This window comes from Ylistrum balloti, unplaced genomic scaffold (genome assembly GCF_031769215.1).
Source record: "Ylistrum balloti isolate Yb309-2 unplaced genomic scaffold, AGI_CSIRO_Ybal_v1 Utg371134, whole genome shotgun sequence".
In the NCBI taxonomy this organism is placed as follows: Eukaryota; Metazoa; Mollusca; class Bivalvia; order Pectinida; family Pectinidae; genus Ylistrum; species Ylistrum balloti.
Window position 1 is genome coordinate 242,838 of NW_026782622.1, and position 22,645 is coordinate 265,482.

At 34.6% G+C, this 22,645-nt stretch overlaps 1 protein-coding gene across 5 annotated transcripts in view; it reads right to left on the reverse strand.

Annotated features, from left to right (window-relative positions):
• The window catches only part of LOC132560997 (contactin-4-like), a 76,259-nt gene that overhangs the window by 12,291 nt on the left and 41,323 nt on the right, over window positions 1–22,645 (reverse strand). For 4 of the 5 annotated variants that reach the window (XM_060225710.1, XM_060225713.1, XM_060225709.1 and 1 more), the window contains one exon: window positions 4,383–4,650. In XM_060225710.1, the coding sequence (XP_060081693.1) occupies window positions 4,383–4,470 (88 nt within the window). In that variant the 5' untranslated portion in view covers window positions 4,471–4,650. Of the gene's footprint in view, window positions 1–4,382; window positions 4,651–6,500; window positions 6,517–22,645 lie in introns of all 5 variants that reach the window. The other variant, XM_060225711.1, reaches the window with a different exon arrangement.

The following is a 22,645-nucleotide window of genomic DNA, read 5'->3' on the forward strand; positions in this document are numbered from 1 at the left end:
CTAATGCTACATCATGGTGCTAGACAGAGCTATTGATATTGATAGTGAATTCAGATCAGGTATTTATCTCTTGGTGCCCTCTCAGATATCAAAAGGTACATCATAGATCTGTCATTCTTCTATTTATCCACATTGTACAACTGTTCTAGTTATCTAGGTTGACAACTGTCAATAGTCAATAGGATATACAAAGACCACTGAAATTAGATTACCCCTAAAATATGTATATTTGCAGTAATTGATGAAAATATGGGGACTTTTATGGGTTTCATGGCAGACGATTACGTAAAATTTCCCTTTTTGATAATTCTGATATCAGATATATACCGTCTGGAATCTGCCATAGGTCATGCATATAAAGTCAACTGGAGGCTTCTCTTTACACTGTGGAGAAGAACAGATAGTGATGCTGTGACACATAATTACCCTAAGAATAAAATTTTTCTTGACGTGGTGACACTTAGCACTTTCTTATCGCTAACTGTCTTCCTGAAATCAATAGAACAATTTTGCATTGTAACTTTCAGGTTTCCAGGCCAGACTCCAGTCAAGAGCAAGATGGAGTTCCCATCAAATTATTGCAATATTTGACACAACATCGACCATGATCAGAATCAAGAGCCAACAAGATCGAGAAGAATAGGGAGAAGTAAATGATGACATCACTAGCACGTTAAATATTGGCTCTCCTTGATCCATTTCCACCAAAAGAATGCACTCTCTATGGCACCTAATTCCAGAAATTTGACACATTGGTTTAAAAGGAAACACAAAGCAGAGGCCATTAAAAACTGTCGACATGGTCTATTTTGAAAACCTGTTGATGAGCTGAAATGACATGCAAGGCATCATGCAAAACGCAACTATGTCTAACATTGCAAATCCATATTAAGAGAAATCTGTCGTCTGCTCCCTATGATCCCTCTAGGCTAAGAAAGCATTGATTTTCCAGCTATTTCATATTCCACTGTCATTTGGATCTGTATAGGTCTGTCTCTTTTATTTTTTCCTTATTTTGAAATATGAGAAATACAGCAAGGATTGAATCTATTTTTTTCTATTCCCAGTCTAAAAGACCAACAGGCATTTACATATATAGATTTGGGTGTTTCACAGATTTATGATATGTACAAAAGTTGATATAAGGAAGCACCTGCCCTCTATCTTAAGGACAGTTGTCTCTTTGTATTTAGAATTTCAAGAAAAAAAACAACCAAACAAACAAGAAAAAAACAAAATACAAAACAAGAAAATGAGATTGAAATGATAAAAAAGATAAGAAAACTATGGACAAAAATCAAATTTGATGTGATATGATTGTGTGTCTGAGAGTCCATGAGATTCTTAGTTCAATTGGGTTCAACTTGGTGCTGGAATCATAGTCTGTCCAGCTTATACAGCGCATTAAATAATGGTATTGATTTTGTTTTATCATGGGACAGCTATTGATGAATTTATAACTTGTTTCTGTCACAATAAATGGTCTGTGTAGCCATTTGATATCAAATACAGATTTAATAGTTACAGAGAGAGCCACCACTGACATCAATTATTTTCTGAAGAGGGAAAGTAATGAAAAAGAAACTAAAACATCCCATATTTCTTCTTCTATATCATTTAAACATATTTGTATATTGATAAATTGATAGATTAAATGTTTTTCCATGGTTCAACTTTTTAAATCAGTTATCATTGTCGAATCAACGACAGATTAAAACAAATGATGAAACAACTCCGAGATTTTTAAAGATGGCGGAGAAAATGCTTTAGCAGTGAAACAAAAGCATGTTTCAAATTTACATGAAAAATATGGACCAGTGATGGGTGCTACACCCCAGCTGTGCTGGCCTGAAAGCCTGCGATATCAACACCATTAGATTTCTTGGTAGAATGACACTTACAAAGAAAAGCACTCAGGTCTCCATCCCTGCCAAGCACTGATAAGATGCTGCTCTGATTCACGGTAATGATTACTTAACTCTACTTAATTTCTTTTCCTACAACTTTTGAAATGTGCAGAGACGCATTTCTGGTCTAGCTGGATTTAAGTTTCTGCTAGTTTCTATCATTCATGATTGGCACAGCGATAACTCCGGAGGAAATGTACATGTTCCTGCATCTAATTCCACCATTTTATCACTTTTTTCGTTCTTCCAAATTCGACATTTTAAGATTTTATGGTGTGAAATACGATGCATACAAATTGTTATCTTTCCTTACCCATTCTTAAAATAACTTAGAAATGGAAAAATGTGTTTAAGTTTTTTCTGCGTAAATAATGATATATGATTCGGCGATGTAGGTATAAAATTTAATCTATAAACAGATACCTAATGCACTAGAGAGTTCTTCTGTACTTAGTGATAAAATGATACTTCTTCGGATTTGTAAGTGGAAATATAAAACTTGAAAATTAATTTTGAAGTATTTCCTTAATGAATATTTGATAATTAATTCTACAATATTTAGATCATGTGTTATTATGATTTAATTAGATATTTAAATGTCAGGTCCTTTAATATCTGATAATGAAACAGATTTCTTACCGCTACTTTAAATCATTTAGCAAATAGAATGTTTTACGTGATAAAACGGGTACAAAAAATCACCATTTGTTTTTGGTGGAATGTAATTACACAGTGAACTAAGTAAGGATTCTGATAGCAGTCTGTTAAGGTTTAAAGTATCATAGGTTATACAAGATACGAATAATTACAGATCATCACTGAGTCATAGTTTGGTTGAGTCAGTAAAAATGTTTTGTACTCAGATACCTACAGGTTTTCTTGTTACTATATTTAACACGGGAGACAACTACAATAAAGACAGGGATGGTTCATTAACTGGAGGTTGGCACCATTGATGTGTTTCTTTACCAAGACAGAATATCGCTGTAATCTGCCGTTTCGAACCATGAGAGACGATATATATTCTATATATGTACTGTGTGCATGTGACACAAATACAGTTGGACTCAAAAGATATTATCCCATTTCGTCACATTCAGCGATGAGGAAACTCATTGTTATGTGGTTGTAAACGAAATACAAATTTGAGTTGGGGAAGAAGGGAAGATCACTCTGATGAATGAATAGTAGAAGCACAAGCATGATGAAGGGAAAAGGGGAGACAACTCTAATGAAAGATTGGAGAAAGGGGAGACAACTATAATGACAGGAACATGACAAGACAAGAGACTGATACCATTCTTGCTAGATTGTTCCTTTTAATGGTCGATTCTGATGTGAGATATTGATTTTAATGCAATTTTTTTCTACATGTTACATTGTTTGCTACGATTATAGAATCATATGGTCTGATGACATGGGATTCACTGGAGCGTGAACTTATACATCCAATAATAGGACATACTATATGCCTGGACGGTTATGGCTCTGATTGAATCCTCTTAATTATTGACATTCACCTATCTAATACAAAATGGAATAAATCTGTTACATGTATACCTCCTTCACAAAAGAGTTCAATATGGTAATGGCAGAAAGTTTTGTATTGTTACATATGTCATCAGAAACATTTAGCTTTAATTTTATCTAACCAAAGATTTATTTGGGAAAGGTTTCCTTGAAGCTAACTGAATTCTGATTATAATTCCTGTTTTAGTCTTATTCAGATTGATGGAGATCAGAATGACATTCAATAATTTAGATGAACAAAGAAACATCAGATAGGGTTAAGTCTATGTATTTCTGTACTATAATAAACTTTTTAGAATTAAAGAGTTTTGCAAGAACATTACTCCAAATAATTGTTTTCTTCTTAACTATTAACTAGTTGTCATAAGGTATTTATTTCAACATGAAAGCAATCGGAATGAAACATAAATAGAATGATGCCTGTAAGGGTGTCATAATTATTTCATAATGTTGTCCACAGACCCAATGAAAACTTTTGTTCAAGACAGTCAGTTAGAAATAGTTTTCTTTGAAAACTGACGAAACGAAAATCTCTGACGTCAAATGATTGATCATTACAGTATATTTACAATCTATTATCGTAAAGAACAGAAAGTAGCAGCAACATTTCTATTCATGGTAACAGACAACTACATGGCATTTAACACAAGTAGACATCAGATGATGTCGTAATCTGATTCAGACACTGGCTGTCAACATCAACATCCAAATTTTGGATTTTGTGAACCAGATTTCAACCGTGATCTCGAATATCAAATCTAAACACATCAGCAAAAAAAATTCGCACAAAATCACCAAAAAAAGAAATTGTCATTTTGTGTCATGATATTCAAACAATCAAAACATGCTATACAATTTTTACAGTATTTTATCATTTTAAAGTTTTAAAATATTTCTAGATTTCTTATTCTAATCATTTAATTTAATTTGATTTTCATCACCTACCTTTCTGCTTTTTCGCACATGATACCAGCATGACACACACAGACAGGACGGTCAGTACAGATAAGTAATCACAGTATCTCCACTTCATTTTGTATATCAGATGGTTGGGAATGCCGTAAGAAGAAAAATTTCTTGAAGAATCCTTGAACAGTTGTTATTCCAATGAATTATCCAATAACTGGGAAAAAATTCATTCCGGATGTAAGCTTGCTAGCACACACATCATGCTTTCTATCGTCTGGCCGTCTGCTTTTAAATTCCAGATAATCTGTAAAATATAATTATTTACATATACTAAAACGACGACGACTTGTATTGATTTTCATCAAGAGATGAAAACGTACACCTGAATAGCGGAATAAATCAAAGAATTATGTTATCTGCATGTGCTTTTGCAGTCGCCACAGGCTGAAGACCATCATTATTACAAGAAAATGATTGTTTAGATCACATTTGGACGGCTGTTTGTGGAAAATCCATAAAACTTAAACCTAAGATTACAAAAAGAGATGCAGCAACACAATAATTTACATCTAAATGTACGTAATTTTCTTCTGATATATCAGAACATTAAAAGACCAATTAGTAGCAATAAGTGCTACGTGAATGTGGCTTTATAAACAAAGACTAGGAAACACAGAAAACACAATTTGTCCTCAATCAAATCTATTTCAATTTGATGTTATGAACTATTCTGAACTTTGTTGTTAAGAATTTCTCAATAAATTTCTGAAAGTCTATTAACTCCTTGATGGAAAGTTCTATGAACCCTCTACAAGGAGAGGAAGACATTTTTTATTCTATTTAGTATATTGTATGTCCTTAACCTCTTTGATTAAAATTGAGGTTTTTCTTCTAAAACCAATTTTCATGATGTAATACTTGCTATGCTTATCTTCCACTAATTTCCATTCATTTGTATATAATATAATAAAAAAAGAGAGCCCAATAAATCTCCGTAGAGAATGCCTCTACCTGCCTGTCGTACCTACTCACAACCGAAAATATGTCCTTATGTCACTACTGCCACAAAAAAGGGTAGCATGGAGAGGAAAGGGGAGGCAAAAATTTTCAAACAAACAGGAAAGGACTCAATAAAGTTATGGTAAGTATTACATCATGAAAATTGGCATTACAAGAAAAATCTCAATTTCATTTCAGTAATAATTACCATAACCTTCGTAAGTGAATTTGTCTAACCATAGAGGAGCCTCTCTGATCCCAGCACCAGATACAATACAGGGCAGTAAGAAGGGCATAAATAGTAACCAAGGGGAAAAATTGAAAAAAAAAAGAAAAAAACACAAGATATGTCACACTCAAAGGTAAACTTCTATTAAAATCAATACTGAGCTTTCTGGTTTGGTACAAAGGCCATTTTTCATTACTTATCAACATGCATGACTTATGACACCATCTCACTGTGATGTATAAAATGACAAAATAAATCAAAACTGAGGATGTCGTGGCTGTACATCTTCCTGCTTGGAATGTGTAAAAACATTGTCCCTGGACAGACAACCTGGGATGTGATGCATACTACTGACTAACAGATAGAGGAACAGTCATCGACCATGCCACAACCAAACGACCAAGAGAAAAAAGTCATCAGAAACTGAAGCCAAAGATCTCAAGTAAAAGTCAGTAAAGGTGGTCTGTCCTTGTCAAAAGGCATCAGACATGAACTCCTGAAAGGAAGAGCCTGAAAGGAGAGCTGAAGACGTAGCAAGAGCCCTGACCTGAAATCACCCATGGATCCTCTCAATGGAGTGGAAGTGAGCAGAGCCCTGACCTGAAATCACCTCATGGATCCATCTAGAGAAGAACTGAGCAGTGATATGTTGCTTACCCTGATGGACAGAAACAACCAAGCACGAATGCTAGATTCCAGTGAGGGGCAAACTGTACAATTCTAGGTCTGACCAGGCCAAAGCTCCTAAGCAGAGTAGACAATTCTAGCTGAAAACGTCAACCCAGCTCAGCGACATCGATATAGAATGAAGTATTTCTGGTCATGAGTAGGTACAATAAGCAGGCAGAGGGGCTCCCTAAAGGAGGTTTAATAGGCTTACATGAAATACAAATGACTGGGAATTAGTGGACAATGTGCATACTTACATTATGATTTTTATTACTGAAATGAAAATCACCATTTAAACTCTATACCATATCCAGATCAATGAAACATCACTTCTGTACAGTTTGTATAAACAACAATATGCCAGATAAATACAGTATTTTGTAAAACTGTTGTTTCTGGTGATAGACCTCCCCCTCTCGACCTCCCCCCCCCCCCCCCTATGATGTAGAAGATTGATATCAATTTGTGTTTTCTTATCAGTGTCTCCACTGATACGCAGTTTTTTTTCTCTCTCTCTCTCACGTAGGTGGGTACCACATCATCCGGGTTCTGGATATTTGTCTAGAAATGCGTACAAATGTTCCTGATTACAGCACATGCAATGTACATCTGGCGACTTTACTTTTTATTTTTTCTAAAATTATTTTGATATCATACTTTTCTTCAGTCTCCACAAGATATCAACCAGATACTAACTAGCCATCGACCGGATATTGAACAAATATCAACCAGATATCAATTAGATATCAACTAGGTATCGACCAGATATTGAACAAATATCAACCAGATATCAATTAGATATCAATTAGGTATTGACCAGATATTGAACAAATATCAACCAGATATCAATTAGATATCAACTAGGTATCGACCAGATTTTGAACAAATATCAACCAGATATCAATTAGATATCAATTAGGTATCGACCAGATATTGAACAAATATCAACCAGATTTCAATTAGATATCAACTAGGTATTGACCAGATATTGAACAAATATCAACCAGATATCAATTAGATATCAACTAGGTATCAATCCAGGTATAGCTTAGACTTTAAAACTAATATCCCAGTTTCCCAGACTCATGTTTAACCTCTAAATATATGTACTTATGATATAAAAATGTGGTATTTTAACAATAGAAGTAAAATCCTAGGGAAGAAGTTTGAATCACTTCTATATATTTCTAATTAAAATCCTGAATTTGGTTTGATGATATACTGGTATACATATGTGTAAAGAAAACAAAGCATATTTCGTGATATAATATTGTGTAGATCAGTGTGAGGTAAGTATATACTATCTGTCACACTGTGTGTTAAACGAAATCTCAAAGCTTGTAAATTGTACTCTTAAAATCAATACTGAGCTTTCTGGTTTGGTACAAAGGCCATTTTTCATTATTTATCAGCATGCATGACTTATGACACCATCTCACTGTGATGCATAAATGACAGAATAAATCAAAAACAGAGTACGTGGTGGTTATGCATCTTCCTGCTTGGAATGTGTACTTCACTAAGGAAACTGTTTAAGGATCTTCAGTCACAAAACCCAACTAGATATTCCAGAAAGTACACTTTCTCCAGTCACAAAACCAAACGAGAAGTTCCAGAAAGTACACTTTCTCCAGTCACAAAGCCCAACGAGAAGTTCCAGAAAGTACACTTTCTTCAGTCACAAAACCCAGCCAGAAGTTCCAGAAAGTACACTTTCTTCAGTCACAAAACCCAGCCAGAAGTTCCAGAAAGTACACTTTCTCCAGTCACAAAACCAAACGAGAAGTTCCAGAAAGTACACTTTCTCCAGTCACAAAACCCAGCCAGAAGTTCCAGAAAGTACACTTTCTCCAGTCACAAAACCCAGCCAGAAGTTCGAGAAAGTGCACTTTCTCCAGTCACAAAACCCAGCCAGAAGTTCCAGAAAGTACACTTTCTCCAGTCACAAAACCCAACGAGAAGTTCCAGAAAGTACACTTTCTCCAGTCACAAAACCCAGCCAGAAGTTCCAGAAAGTACACTTTCTCCAGTCACAAAACCAAACGAGAAGTTCCAGAAAGTACACTTTCTCCAGTCACAAAACCCAGCCAGAAGTTCCTTTCTCCAGTCACAAAACCCAACGAGAAGTTCCAGAAAGTACACTTTCTCCAGTCACAAAACCCAGCCAGAAGTTCCAGAAAGTGCACTTTCTCCAGTCACAAAACCCAACGAGAAGTTCCAGAAAGTACACTTTCTCCAGTCACAAAACCCAATGAGATGTTCCAGAAAGTACACTTTTATCCAGTCACAAAACCCAGCCAGAAGTTCTTTAAAGTTCACTTGAATCACACTGAAGACAATATGGGATAATTTATACAAAATTGTTTATAGCTCGTGATCGAAAATTTTTGGAGAACTTACCGACAATAACATAGAGTAAGGGTAATTATGAAAAAAAAACTCCACTTTGTCTTGCTTGCTAAATAACGTTTTATTCCATATAGACACTGAAAACATGTATAATCAAATAAGCGCTTTTCTGTTTTTGTGTATCTTCTGGGAATAGGGTATTGCTTGCAACCTAGACATTCCCCTCCCTCCCCGACTCCAAACCCATAAACATAAGGAGTGTCATTTGTTCTTTAAACAGGTTAAGTCACATAAGATTAAAAAGAAAATAATAAAAAAAAAAAGGAATGTGTGCTGGTGCTAGCTTTCTAAATTTCAAGTAAAGAATTCACTCAAATACACCATTATGGTCTTAACCTAATATTTCAACAAAGTCACAATTCTGTGCTGTTGGCTCTTCAGACCATTCATTCAATTAATTGTCTAACGAGATAAAAGGCATGCATTAAAGTACTGTTTCAGGTTTAACTAATATAGCATTTTAATATAAATTCTGTAAACAATTCCAACCCTTTCTTATCATCATAACACACATCCATTTTGGAATTTTGTCGATACAAGTTTTTTTTTTATCTTTCGTCTTTACAGGAGAAAACGGTAAATGATATTGAAAATAAGGCCTTCACAACCAATCAGAAGAGTTCTACTTTCATTTTGTAACTCAGAGTAGAAATGAGCAGACTTACTGGCTATATACAAGCCCAGGTATCTATGTATTGTATGATGTATCTACAGAAACCCACAAGACTCTGCTCTGTCGTTAGACTCAAAAGACAACGACAAAAGACAGTAACAACAACAAAAACATTAAATGAAATGTTCCCATCTGTAGAGACAGGCATGTTCAGAAAATGTTCTTTTATAAATTGTTCAATAGTAAGAGTCGGAGTATATAAATAGAATAAGTCTGGGAACATTTGATCAGTTACTAGATATTGTTTTAACTTACCTAGTTGTAAAAATAACATCCAACAAACTGTGTCTATCTAACAAGGGAGACAATCACAATAAAAATCTCTCACATTCCAATGAGTGTTTGAATCACAAATACATTGAAAATTTACACAACAGATCATTTCAGTAATTTAATTATTAATCCCTTACAGGCAGACCATTGAGTAATAATCAAACCAAACGAGCTATACAATTGGGTATCAGTGTTCACCATCATTTTGCTGTTAAGTCCTTCTGTGTAATACTGGTGTCCTTTCTTCTGAATAGAGCTATCAACCAAGAGCTGTTTCATGCCATGTATCCAAGACAATAAACACAGGACTTTATTGACGGATAAACTGACATGTTTCCAAATTCCCCGAGTACATCGCATCTGTTACGCTAGGGATCTTGTGGTCACAAACACAGAGACATGACCAAAGTGATGCTGTCCAAATCAATCTGGATCAATTGAGATTTTGGGAATAGAGACAAGTCTCATAATACGCCACAGTAATCACAGACCATTTCTAGATTAGTGCGATCAACACCATATACAATAACAGAGTTTTTTACAGGCTGTAGTCTCCCTGAATTGTGATTACTTAACTTTAATAGGACGAGATCACAGTACTATAGTGCCTTCATCATCTCTACATCTAATTGAAAGGGAAATCAGTGATTAGATTTTAATGAAAAATTGCTTTCCTACATGTAATTATACTTGATATAACTGCCACAGAGATAATCATTATCAACAAAACGCCGATCTTGTAAATGTTGTTATTGTAGACTATAAGCAGAGTAACTTTGTAAGAGATTGTCTATGTTAGAAGTGTACAGGTCACCTCACTGGCGCCTAGCTAATAGTAAACTTCCTTATAGACTAGCGGTGTCCACAAGAGAGTAAGAGGTCACTTATTTTCTTTTCCTGTAAAGCCTTATATTGCTATATGTTTCCTGTTGTTTCATCCTTAATCACAGCAAAAGTTCAAAAATCACAGATACTATGGATTCCATGAAAATAAACAACTAACATCTGTTGCATAATCAATTAAAATCTCCTTCTGTTTATAAATTTAAGTAACAGAAAAGAGTTACCTGGTACCTTTTTTTCTTTTTAATTTCGGGGCCAATGATAATGACCACTACAGGTGAAAGGAATGGAAGACTGAGAGGCCTTCCTGGAGCTTCAGAACTTGGGTAGTGGTTGTATTTGCCATCAACCACTTAATTTGAGGAGGAAATCGAATGAGTTATGAAGTAGACAGTCCGGACGTTCACTGGCAACAGACAAGGTTACTAGAGCCTTGTAGTCGAGTTCTAATACCACCAGATCTACATTTTGTACGTATTCCATTTTCTTTCGCACAATAAAGGTTAATCTTACTTCCTGCTGAGAATCGTGAGAAGATACCATTTTCCTTATGGGAACCTTTCTATTAAGGACACTGTCTAAGCTTTTCTGTAGTAACACTGAGTCCCATTATCAGCCATCAAAAGCATTTCATATCAAGATTTTTTTTATTGTTTTTTCTAACAGAAAAAAAAGCCTGTGAAAGGCCTAAATGATGTAATGTAATATCAATAATTTGTGAATTTCATGACAATAATTTTCCTGAGTGAGATTTTTCACAGCAAACTTCCTGCCTATTCATCAATATGCCAATTACAGACAAGCTCCTTAAGTTACAGGAATAGGTTAGAGGAAATACCGATCAACCATCTCTATACCATAATCACTTTTTTTCACGAAAGCAAAGGGATATATATCATGTATGGATCTTTCACCGGTTTTCCTTACAATGTTTATTGCAAAAACATGATAACATTTAAAAAAAACAAACAAACAAACAAAAACAGTATATTCAAAACAATGTAATCTTTCACAATTAAAAGTTTGTTTTTTTTTCGAATAAATTGTCAAAGAGATGAAACCGAAATTGACATTAATTTCAGTGAGAAACAGGCATGGCCCTGGTTTTATTTATATGTAAGTCCAGTAAACAGCTAGATTCATCTATTTACTTAAATAATATATAATATATATATAAATGAAATTAAATCAAGATTTGAATTGCATTATGTTAAATAAAATATAATCCAGTTCTCATGCTGAAATGATATTTGAATTTTCCACTATCAGGCAGTTTCTCCAACAAAAGAAGCGATGTCTGTGCTCATGTAGCTTTGTCTCCTAAGGAAGTAATTTCCTTATATTTAGATCATCAAATTCCATGTGTGTGATATTTATAAATTCATGACGTTTTAATAATGGGTAGCGTTTTCAAATTAGGTCATATCATATTTCATGTGACCAGTTTAGGAACAGTGGCCATGTGACACATACTGGTCAGAGTAGGAATTATCTCCAATAAACACACAGCATGGCCAGCCTGACTAAAAACTGGAGGTACCAGGAAGGGAAAATTGGTTTATATAGATAATGCATGACAGGATAATGTAATTTTAAAAGAGGATCTGAGAAAGGATGATGTAATTTGACGGGAGTAACATAGGAAAAAATGAGACAGACTTAGTTTTGTTGGAGTACCAGAGAAGAAAACTCGATTTTAATGGGCTAAGGAATGGAAAACTTGATTTTATTGGGGTACACGTCAAAGATGAAAACTTGATTTTATTGGGGTACACGTCAAAGATGAAAACTTGATTTTATTGGGGTACCATGCCATAGATGATAACTTGATTTTATTGGGGTACACGTCAAAGATGAAAACTTGATTTTATTGGGGTGCCATGCCATAGATGATAACTTGATCCTATAGGAACACCAGAGATGAAAACTAAAGTTTTATTGGGACCAGAAACAAATATTGTTCCTTAATCATTTATGTTTCTGTGTTATTTATACTAAATTAAGCTCCCAGACTGACCTGTTGCTACTGTACTGGAGGAGAATTGACCATGTTTGCAAAATACTAGTCCTAGGCACAGGTACTTTAACCAAAGGAAATGACTGTAATTAGGGAAGTACTTAAATAATGTATTGATGTGTCGGGATCACTCAATCTTACTAAATGTACTTTTGGTGTCTGTGATTTTTATACTGAGTATTCTACAGATTTTACCTTTACAAACTGTTTAAGTCCATGCAAAAATGCAAAATCACAAACTTTATTTCATTATCCTGTCAAAAACCCATTCTTGGATACGAGTGAAAAAGATGTACAGTGAATACTTGTGATGGAGACCTACAGTGAATACTTGTGCTTGAGACCTACAGTGAATAATTGTGATGGAGACCTACAGTGAATAATTGTGATGGAGACCTACAGTGAATAATTGTGATGGAGATCTACAGTGAATACTTGTGATGGAGACCTACAGTGAATAATTGTGATGGAGACCTACAGTGAATAATTAGGATGGAGACCTACAGTGAATACTTGTGGCAGAGATCCACAGTGGAGATCTACTTTTCAATACTTTTGATGGAGATATACTGATTGAGACAAAGCCTTAGGTCTTTGCATGAGATTGGCTAAACCCCGTAGAAAACAAAAGCTGTCCAATTTTTCTTCAACAGCAATTTGCCTTGAATATATGAAAATATACCTTGCTTTTGTCTGTTTTTATGATACATCTTCTACTTAAATAACTGTTTCTCCAGGCATAATAAAAAGAAAACAATGAGAGGGAGGGGGTGGGGGGAGTCTGGAATCACTTGAGGCGAGATGTAGTAGTTATTCTGTGTAAACATGTCTAGGATACAGGACCTTGATGTATAGCTGGGGATTCCAGATATTTTTCTGGATTGGCAACACAACTTCAAAGTTTATGGAACAAATCACAAACTTCAATCACAGCATTGGCAACAGATACCTACTGTGATTTTAGAGATCTACATTACTCTCTGATCAAACCATGGTTTGTCTTGCTTAACAATAGAGTAGCCAGACTGCAACATGATCTATATCCTTAAAAAAAAAGTTTCTTTTTTCATCATTTTTTTTTTTTTATCTTCTGAAAGCATTCTTCAATAACAACATGGTCCGTAGAAACATGACCTTCAACAGCCTTTTAAATCTGCTCATTTGAAAGTAAAATACTTCTCCAACATGGAAAGAGGATCTAACAAAACTTCCTCCTTAATATTTAAAGCCTATACTACCCCATCTTTGCACAAACCAAAGCTCAATCATTGATTTTATTTTTCTCCTGATCTCAAGTCTTTACCTGAAGATACTAAGATATATTGGTCTTCGGAAGGAAGGTTCAGTTAATCAGTTTGTCATGTACGAGGCAGTGAATTAGAAATATTTATTGTTTTGCACTGTGGTTCCATTTAATTACACACTGACCCTTCTCCAAGATGTGAAAGTTTCCTAGTAATCAATACAAACAATAGAAATTCTAATAACTCATTCATAATAATTTCTTAAAAAAAAAAAATTTTAATAAAGAAATATTTATTAGTATTATAGTATTTTGGTCTCATTGTTAAGCAGTACAAGGTGTTGTCTTGAGCTTGTTAATGCTGCCTTAATGTCTTCTGTACAGTACAAACAGATTGCTGTTTAAATGATTTTACCCTGTTATCAAAGCCCGTTTCAATTTTCACAAAACATTTCAAAAAAGATATAAAGCTTATCAATGCTACCAATACAGTACTTCAGTTGACGAAGAAATATTCTGAAGCACAACAATATTTATTGCAGAAAAAAAGGCCCATGGGGCTTCACTACCCATCTCAAAACTAGAAAAGGAGTTGAAAAATTCATCTGCTGGCAAGACAATTTCAACAATATTAGTGCTTCGCTTTTGAAGTTATCGGGCCTAAAGTTTTGTAACAAGATATTCAAAGAATTCACTTAACCTCTGTGACCTTGTAGTAAATTATCATAACCATATGCCTCTTTTGGTTTGCTATAAAAGCTGTTTGAACTTGTTTGACCCATATAACCTTGAATATGGCTAAAAATGATTTTTATGAACAGAATTACTAGTTTTAATCCAGTAAGACACAAGCTACTTATCACAGAAGGCCTAATGGAATTTTAACGAAAAAAGTTTTCTTTAGAATATTAACTCATTATACCCTTTAACCTTGGACACTGGTCTTGGTAATATACTAGAACTGAAAATCATTAATACAAAGAGTTTTCAAACAAATTAGATCTTGATCACACCACTCTCAGTGAATATCAAACTTAAATTCTAAAAATCTGGATGTTGAGAAGATGTTTATATAGAGTTAATGACATAAGGACATCGATTTCTGTGATGCACTGTTTGCTCAGGCTCAACGGATTACAAAAATGATTTCTATGCAAAGGAAACACATATCTACACTACAGGCTGATCATAAAAAAGAGCTATAAATGGTAAGACTATCAAAGTGTGTTATCTAGAAAGGAGTTTAACAACATCAAGAATTGGCTTAAACGATCATTAAATTCCAAAAACCTCTCTGTTCTTTTTACCAATTCTGATCATAAATCATTTCCATCTAACGATCAAGAACCTTCCTCTATAAAAAAATATCTCTACATCTTGGATACGGGTCCATCAATCTAAATTTTCTCATCTTCTAATGATCCTCAAAGATGCAATGTTTTTATTTTTGTGCAAGATTTACGAACCCAAAACTCTATATGCACATCACTTTGTTAGAATGACATGAACTACTTATATGCAAGGATCTATTTATAGAACTTGTGCATGTTGCCAGATGAAGCCAAATGCTTATTTACGAAAAGGCTGCTTCACCGACATTTTCTGCAGGAAAACTTAAGTAGAATTCTCCAATGAAGTTGTTCAGAATAAGACTATGATACGCTACCTTAGTTACAACAATGATACATACTTGAGAAATCAAACAAAAGACACACATTAGATCCAAAGTACAACCTGCTGATTAAACAGGCCTAGAGGGCCTGTACAGGTCACCAAGACTAAAATATGTAATTAAACATAACAGTATCCTGTGTTGTACTTCAGTAACAGTTTTCCATCAGCATCACAACAATATTTATCAACTTTTTACTGTACATTTCCCCATTACCATGGTCGTACAGTTCCTTCTGTTGTTTGTTCCTTGTTTTACTGTATATTTTCCTGTCACTCTGATACATCCTATTGCTTGGCGTAGTCTAATTTGTTACCTTCTGACTGTACGTTTTACCATCACTATGACACTTCCTATCACTTGAAGCTGTCATTTTGTTACTTTCTGACTGTTACTTTTTACCATCACTATGACACTTCCTATCACTTGAAGCTGTCTTTTTGTTACTTTTTGACTGTATGTTTTACCATCACCATGACACTTCCTATTACTTGAAGCTGTCATTTTGTTACTTTTTGACTGTATGTTTTACCATCACTATGACACTTCCTATTACTTGAAGCTGTCTTTTTGTTACTTTTTGACTGTATGTTTTACCATCACCATGACACTTCCTATTACTTGAAGCTGTCTTTTTGTTACTTTTTGACTGTTACTTTTTACCATCACTATGACACTTCCTATTACTTGAAGCTGTCTTTTTGTTACTTTTTGACTGTTACTTTTTACCATCACCATGACACTTCCTATTACTTGAAGCTATCTTTTTGTTACTTTTTGACTGTATGTTTTACCATCACTATGACACTTCCTATCACTTGGAGCTGTCTTTTTTGTTACTTTTTGACTGTATGTTTTACCATCACTATGACACTTCCTATCACTTGGAGCTGTCTTTTTTGTTACTTTTTGACTGTATGTTTTACCATCACTATGACACTTCCTATCACTTGAAGCTGTCTTTTTGTTACTTTTTACCATCACCATGACACTTCCTATCACTTGAAGCTGTCATTTTGTTACTTTTTGACTGTATGTTTTACCATCACTATGACACTTCCTATCACTTGAAGCTGTCATTTTGTTACTTTTTCACTGTTACTTTTTACCATCACTATGACACTTCCTATTACTTGAAGCTGTCTTTTTGTTACTTTTTGACTGTTACTTTTTACCATCACCATGACACTTCCTATCACTTGAAGCTGTCTTTTTGTTACTTTTTCACTGTTACTTTCTACCATCACTATGACACTTCCTATCACTTGAAGCTGTCTTTTTGTTACTTTTTGACTGTATGTTTTACCATCACTATGACACTTCTATCACTTGGAGTTGTCTTTTTGTTACTTTTTGACTGTTACTTTTTACCATCACTATGACACTTCCTATCACTTGGAGTTGTCTTTTTGTTACTTTTTGACTGTATGTTTTACCATCACTATGACACTTCCTATCACTTGGAGTTGTCTTTTTGAAACTTTTTGACTGTTACTTTTTACCATCACCATGACACTTCCTATCACTTGGAGCTGTCATTTTGTTACTTTTTGACTGTATGTTTTACCATCACTATGACACTTCCTATCACTTGGAGTTGTCTTTTTGTTACTTTTTGACTGTACGTTTCCGGTCACTATGACACAATCTATTGCTGGACGAAGCCTTGTCTTCTACTTTTTATGACTATCATATTTATCTAGAAGTATGCCATCATGCCTGACTTAAATGCTGGACGAAGCCTTGTCTTCTACTTTTTATCATATTTATCTAGAAGTATGCCATCATGCTGACTTAAATGCTGGACGAAGCCTTGTCTTCTACTTTTTATGACTATCATATTTATCTAGAAGTATGCCATCATGCCTGACTTAAATGCTGGACGAAGCCTTGTTTTCTACTTTTTATGACTATCATATTTATCTAGAAGTATGCCATCATGCCTGACTTAAATGCTGGACCATGGGCTTATTACAGTGTAAAGAAATAGCCTTATATGGTATCAACTACCACACATATATAACTAGGTAGGTTATCCCTAAACACAGACTTATGATCAGATAATTTTTATATATCAATGATATAAAACTTCTGAAAGGAAAAGTTAAACATGACTTATTTTAAAGTTTAAGAGCATACCTCACAAAAATCGTGCACACAATGAACTGAATACAAACATTGTTACAGCTGTGTGGTTATCGTGATTGAAACATGGTCACGATCCTGATGGAACTTACAACGATTCTGAGATACTTTTTGTTTATTTATCTTTTTACCTACTTTTGGAACTAAGCCAGAGCTGATTACACAAATGTTTTTTAAACCAACATCAACCTTTGCTACAAAAAGATTCCACTTTAGTTGACATAGGATACCCGAGTTTGATCTGGCTCTTGACCATAAAGGTCTTTGTTTGATAATTATATGTACAAGTATTTGAAGTTTGAATATCTGACTCTACAGGCCAATATGAAGTAGATAAAGTTTACGATAATTTATCTTAAGAGAAAGCCAACTTGTAAAGCCTTCAAACAACCCGGTATTATATAGACTTCCACAGTGTTTTGTTTTTGGTTGCTCTCTCTATATATATAAGGTTGTCACAATAATTTGATGATGGATACATCTACATCAACTCCTCTATCATGTAAATCATCTGATGCTTACAAAATAAAAGCTCAATCTGCTCTTTCTACAGATAAACATCAATCAATCAATTCGTATGATCAATTTGCTATCCAAAAATGTATTTTCTATTCTGTAAATGGATTTTTATTCCAGCCATATTTGGTAATTATTGATATACACAGCTTTGGGTACACCAGCACCCTTTGAGTTAGCATAAACTTCCAGGAATTCCACACAACTAAAATATGGTTAAAAACCAATAACACTGACAAAATTTGTACCACAAAACCATACAGGACTTCTAATTTGATGTTATATTGCGTCTTTCAGGTTTAGACAATCTGCTTCAAGTGATACATTTACAAGATTACATACTGGCACTTCCACTTTGAAACATTTCTGACCTGAAATCTGTACCACAAATAACGACACATCTTCAGTCTTCAAGTCTACAAAATCAGAAATGGTCTGTTTTCTTTGATGAAATGATCATTAAGTTTAGAAAATCATGTCAAACGACCGGCACAGAACTCCATGTTTCAAAATGTTATTGTTTTATGTTGAGATGAATGACATATGGCGTATGGAAAATGGCCTTCGTCTAATCTTATATCTGAAATGCGAGTTGTGGTCTGACCAATTTGTATGGCACATTGGATAATTAACACATTAGCTCATTTAAGGTACAAAAAAAAAAACTTTGGACATTTATACAGATGTGATACTGGTAAGTGGAATACGTTAAAGAAACGATGTGGAAAAAGTTGAGGTATTTAAGGCAGAATGCCTTTAGCAGAAACAAAAATCAGCATTTCTAACAATTAAAACACATGGGAAGATTAAGTTTCAGCTAGATTAGATGGTTTTACAGATTTATAACATGTTTATTACTTCACAAATTCTAAATTGAATCTTTCTGCAGCTTTTAAATTTTTTTCCATTTACACAAATTACCGAGAAGCCATTGATAAAAAGTTCATTACACTAAAAATACTATTATTTGTATGTTTAGGTCATTTAAAGTTTCTTATCGTTGTCCACACATGTAGTAAAACAGCTGGTCCAGCACTACACTAAGTAATGACCTGCTCCACAAGTAAACAATGCCCCAGCAAGTGTAAACAAAAAGGGGAGAAAATGATAGAAAGTAAACACCGAAGAGCAGGATATCAAACAACCCCCAACACAAAGTAAACAGAATTAAATCCTGGAAACAATTATATTTGAAGGATAGTCATTAGTTCTTTGTGTTTAAATGTCAAACTTCACTTCTCCTAGCTCTAGTCCATCTACACCAATAGCAAGCCATTAAACCTGAGGAAACCAAAACATTGTTTCTGTGTTAACGACATTGTAACTTGTTAGACGATTAGTTTTGTTACAGCTCATTTGATCAAAGCGAAAAATGGACGATTCTTGTGATATATTGTAATTGGAAAAAAAAAATCTAGAATTTTTGCTCAATAAATCTAATATTTCAGCCAGAATCTCTGATCAGTGCCATCAAAATATTCCAGCTAATCATTATGACAAGAGTACTTGCACAACAGCTTAGGTCATATAACTGCATGAGTGTCCTTAAAACAGCACACACAAGAGCTTATCACATTGCTAGAATTAATATTATAGCTAGCTCTCAAGTCACAGATTGTTCAGAGCAGATGCTTGATGAAACAAGACAGTGGACAAAAAGTATATGATGCAGTACAATGTTGTAGAGCTTGATTATATCCTATAACAGCCAGGAATATTTAAGGATGTGTCAGGCTTGGATGGTGAAGAGAAACTGTAGTTCTCAGAGAAACTAAACCACCCTTGGGTCAGTACCTGATGGCCACAAAGAGGAGGAGGGCTAGGGATGAAGAGGTCTGATGCCTTGACCACTCCTGCCTCACTTTACTGCCCTATGTAGGCCTCCAACTCACAACTCAGAGATGGAGAGCTAGTGATGAAGAGGTCAGATGCCTTGACCACCCCAGCTCCTATATATCTATGGGAATTAAAACCTATGTGATACAAAACAAAACAGGTTTTAATTCCATAGCAAATGCCATAATTTCTTTTAAAAAATGTACTATTTGCTATTAAATCACTTTAACTATGAATGACAATGTTTATCAACTTCTACTACATCTCACATGTCAATATCAGGGACACAATAGGGAAATCCAACTGGTGTCAATATCAGTGTTATAGGGAACAACAACTGTTAGTGACAGACACATCTCTCACCCCTCATAAATCAAATTAAGACATGACATGTAATTTTCTGGAAGAATCTACTTCAATGATATAGGGGTAAGATATCTGAACTAATTAAAACTAGCAGCTCGTGTAATTATCAGGATATAGGTTTCTGGAGGTATATAGATTTCAGTTTACAATACAGACAGCTGTCCAGTACATAGATCGGGGGATTTCAAGACTTAAATGTAGCCAAATGATTTTTGAAATCTATAAGAACTTCAGAGAACAGAAAGTGAAAAAAATGGAAAACACACACATATGACATACAATGATCTAGAACTTATCAGAATAGTGAGATGTGTGAACTATGAACTGTGATGATGTCATAAAGTCAATCATCAATGTTAAGATGTACATCTGTAGTGTCAGTTTGTTTATTCTGGGTTTCCTGGATGTTTGTTCTTAGCCTAACTTTGTCCTGTATATATCTCCCTGTAAATAAAAACAGCCTGCCAATCCTACATATATTTATATACACAGAATCATCAAAGACTGAAGTCAGACAACTAACATTACAATATCCCCCATTGATGCTTAAACATCAGGTTGTCATGGAAACCATAAATACATGGGGTACGTGGATCTAACCAATATTGTTGCATGATTAAACTGTTTATTAATAATTACTGACAATTTTATATATAATAAGACATTAATGTTACACACCTGTTTGTTGATTAATTCTGCTGTAAATACAGGTAAATGCTTCTAAAAATCAAATGGAGTTTGGCTATTAATTGGTTTAATGGTTCTCTCTTTAAACACAAATAACATTCCTTCCTAGGACACCACATCTGTTCGTTTCAACTTCATACACAGTCCTACAGACCTACAAATGTACAGGTACACTTACTAGTAAATGGAGGCCTCCAACCTGCACTTGCTGACCAGACAGACTCAATCCTCCCACAGACTTCACTTACAATACTGACAGTAGGACCCAGGTAACAGGGTCTGGTTGTTAACTGGACAATGTATTGTGCAGAGAGAGAGAGAGGTCAGGGGTCATCTAGAAGGGAGGGATGTCATGCCTCTGACCCACAAATCTCTAAGTCAAAGTCTATAGGTAGAAACAGGTATATGAACTTGGATAGCCTATGTAATTATTAGTATAAACCCTATAACCCTGCTCCCCCATCCCCGAAAAAAAAAAAAAAAATACAAATAAAAAGAGAGAAAAACAAAAAACAATAACCCAACCCCCCCACATTTCAATTAATTCAATGGTTCATATGTTTATAAGCTAGTCATCTTATGATATATATATAGGTGTTCATGATGTCAATTAATTAAGGCTTCAATGCTATCTAAGAAACATCATAATCAATACACCTTAAATTCTCTGGCAGCCAGATTTTACACATGCCCCTCCCAACAAGCCTCAGACTTAATACATGTGCTCATGTGCCAAAGGCATGTTTCAAAGTATGCCTTTAGATAAATAATTATGATTCAGACCCTGACTGCTGAACTTGACCACAGCAACCAGAGAAATGACCAGAGGCTATTTTCATAGTAAATAAAAGCCACACCTCTCACCCAGGGTCCATCTATCTGGACATCACCACAGTCCGTTTCTAAAAGCATTGTCAACTTGTTGCATCAAATATTCAAATGAGTAAAACAGATGTTTTCAAAATTTATATTAAAATTTCTTCAATCTAGAGTATTTGGTTATCCAGTCTTAATTAAAAAAGATTTCATTGGTAGTGAAAATAAGATTATTTTACTGTAGACATGGAAGAGTTATGTAGCTATGAAGCTGACTATGTATTGTGATTGTGGTTACTGGTACATGTGTTACAGATAAGACACTGCATCTGTACAGATACCTCCTGTTGTTTATATGTATCTTCCAAATGTTACAGACTGTTGTCATACTGCCCTCAGGACAAATGACCATCATCAGTAGAGACTGACCATCCACAATAACATTCTTACAATTATCCTGTGGTCAGTCTAGATTAGAGAAATCCCCTGCCCAAGCCGCTTAGAATAATGTCTGCAGTGCTTATACTGTTCTATAACACAATATCTTCTGTCAAGGGTGGCATGTTGAGGATGAACTCCTTTCCCTGTTCACCTAGCTGTCATGGAGTTTGCCCCCCCCCCCTCCCCACATTGAACATGCAGAGGTAAGAGGTCAATTAACTGCCGACTACATTTCAATTATAAGACAATGAATGCTGAAGTCTTACATGACTATAAACATTGTACTAGGTGACCTGGATGTGCACGATCAACAGGGCGGTTCCCAGAGATATTGCATATCATGTAATTCAAATAACGAAGTTGAAGATGAGTATCATTTTGTTTTAATATGTCAGTCATATCGAAATTTAAGAACACTATATATAAAGAAACATTATAGGAAAAGACCATCAATGTTTAAGTTTT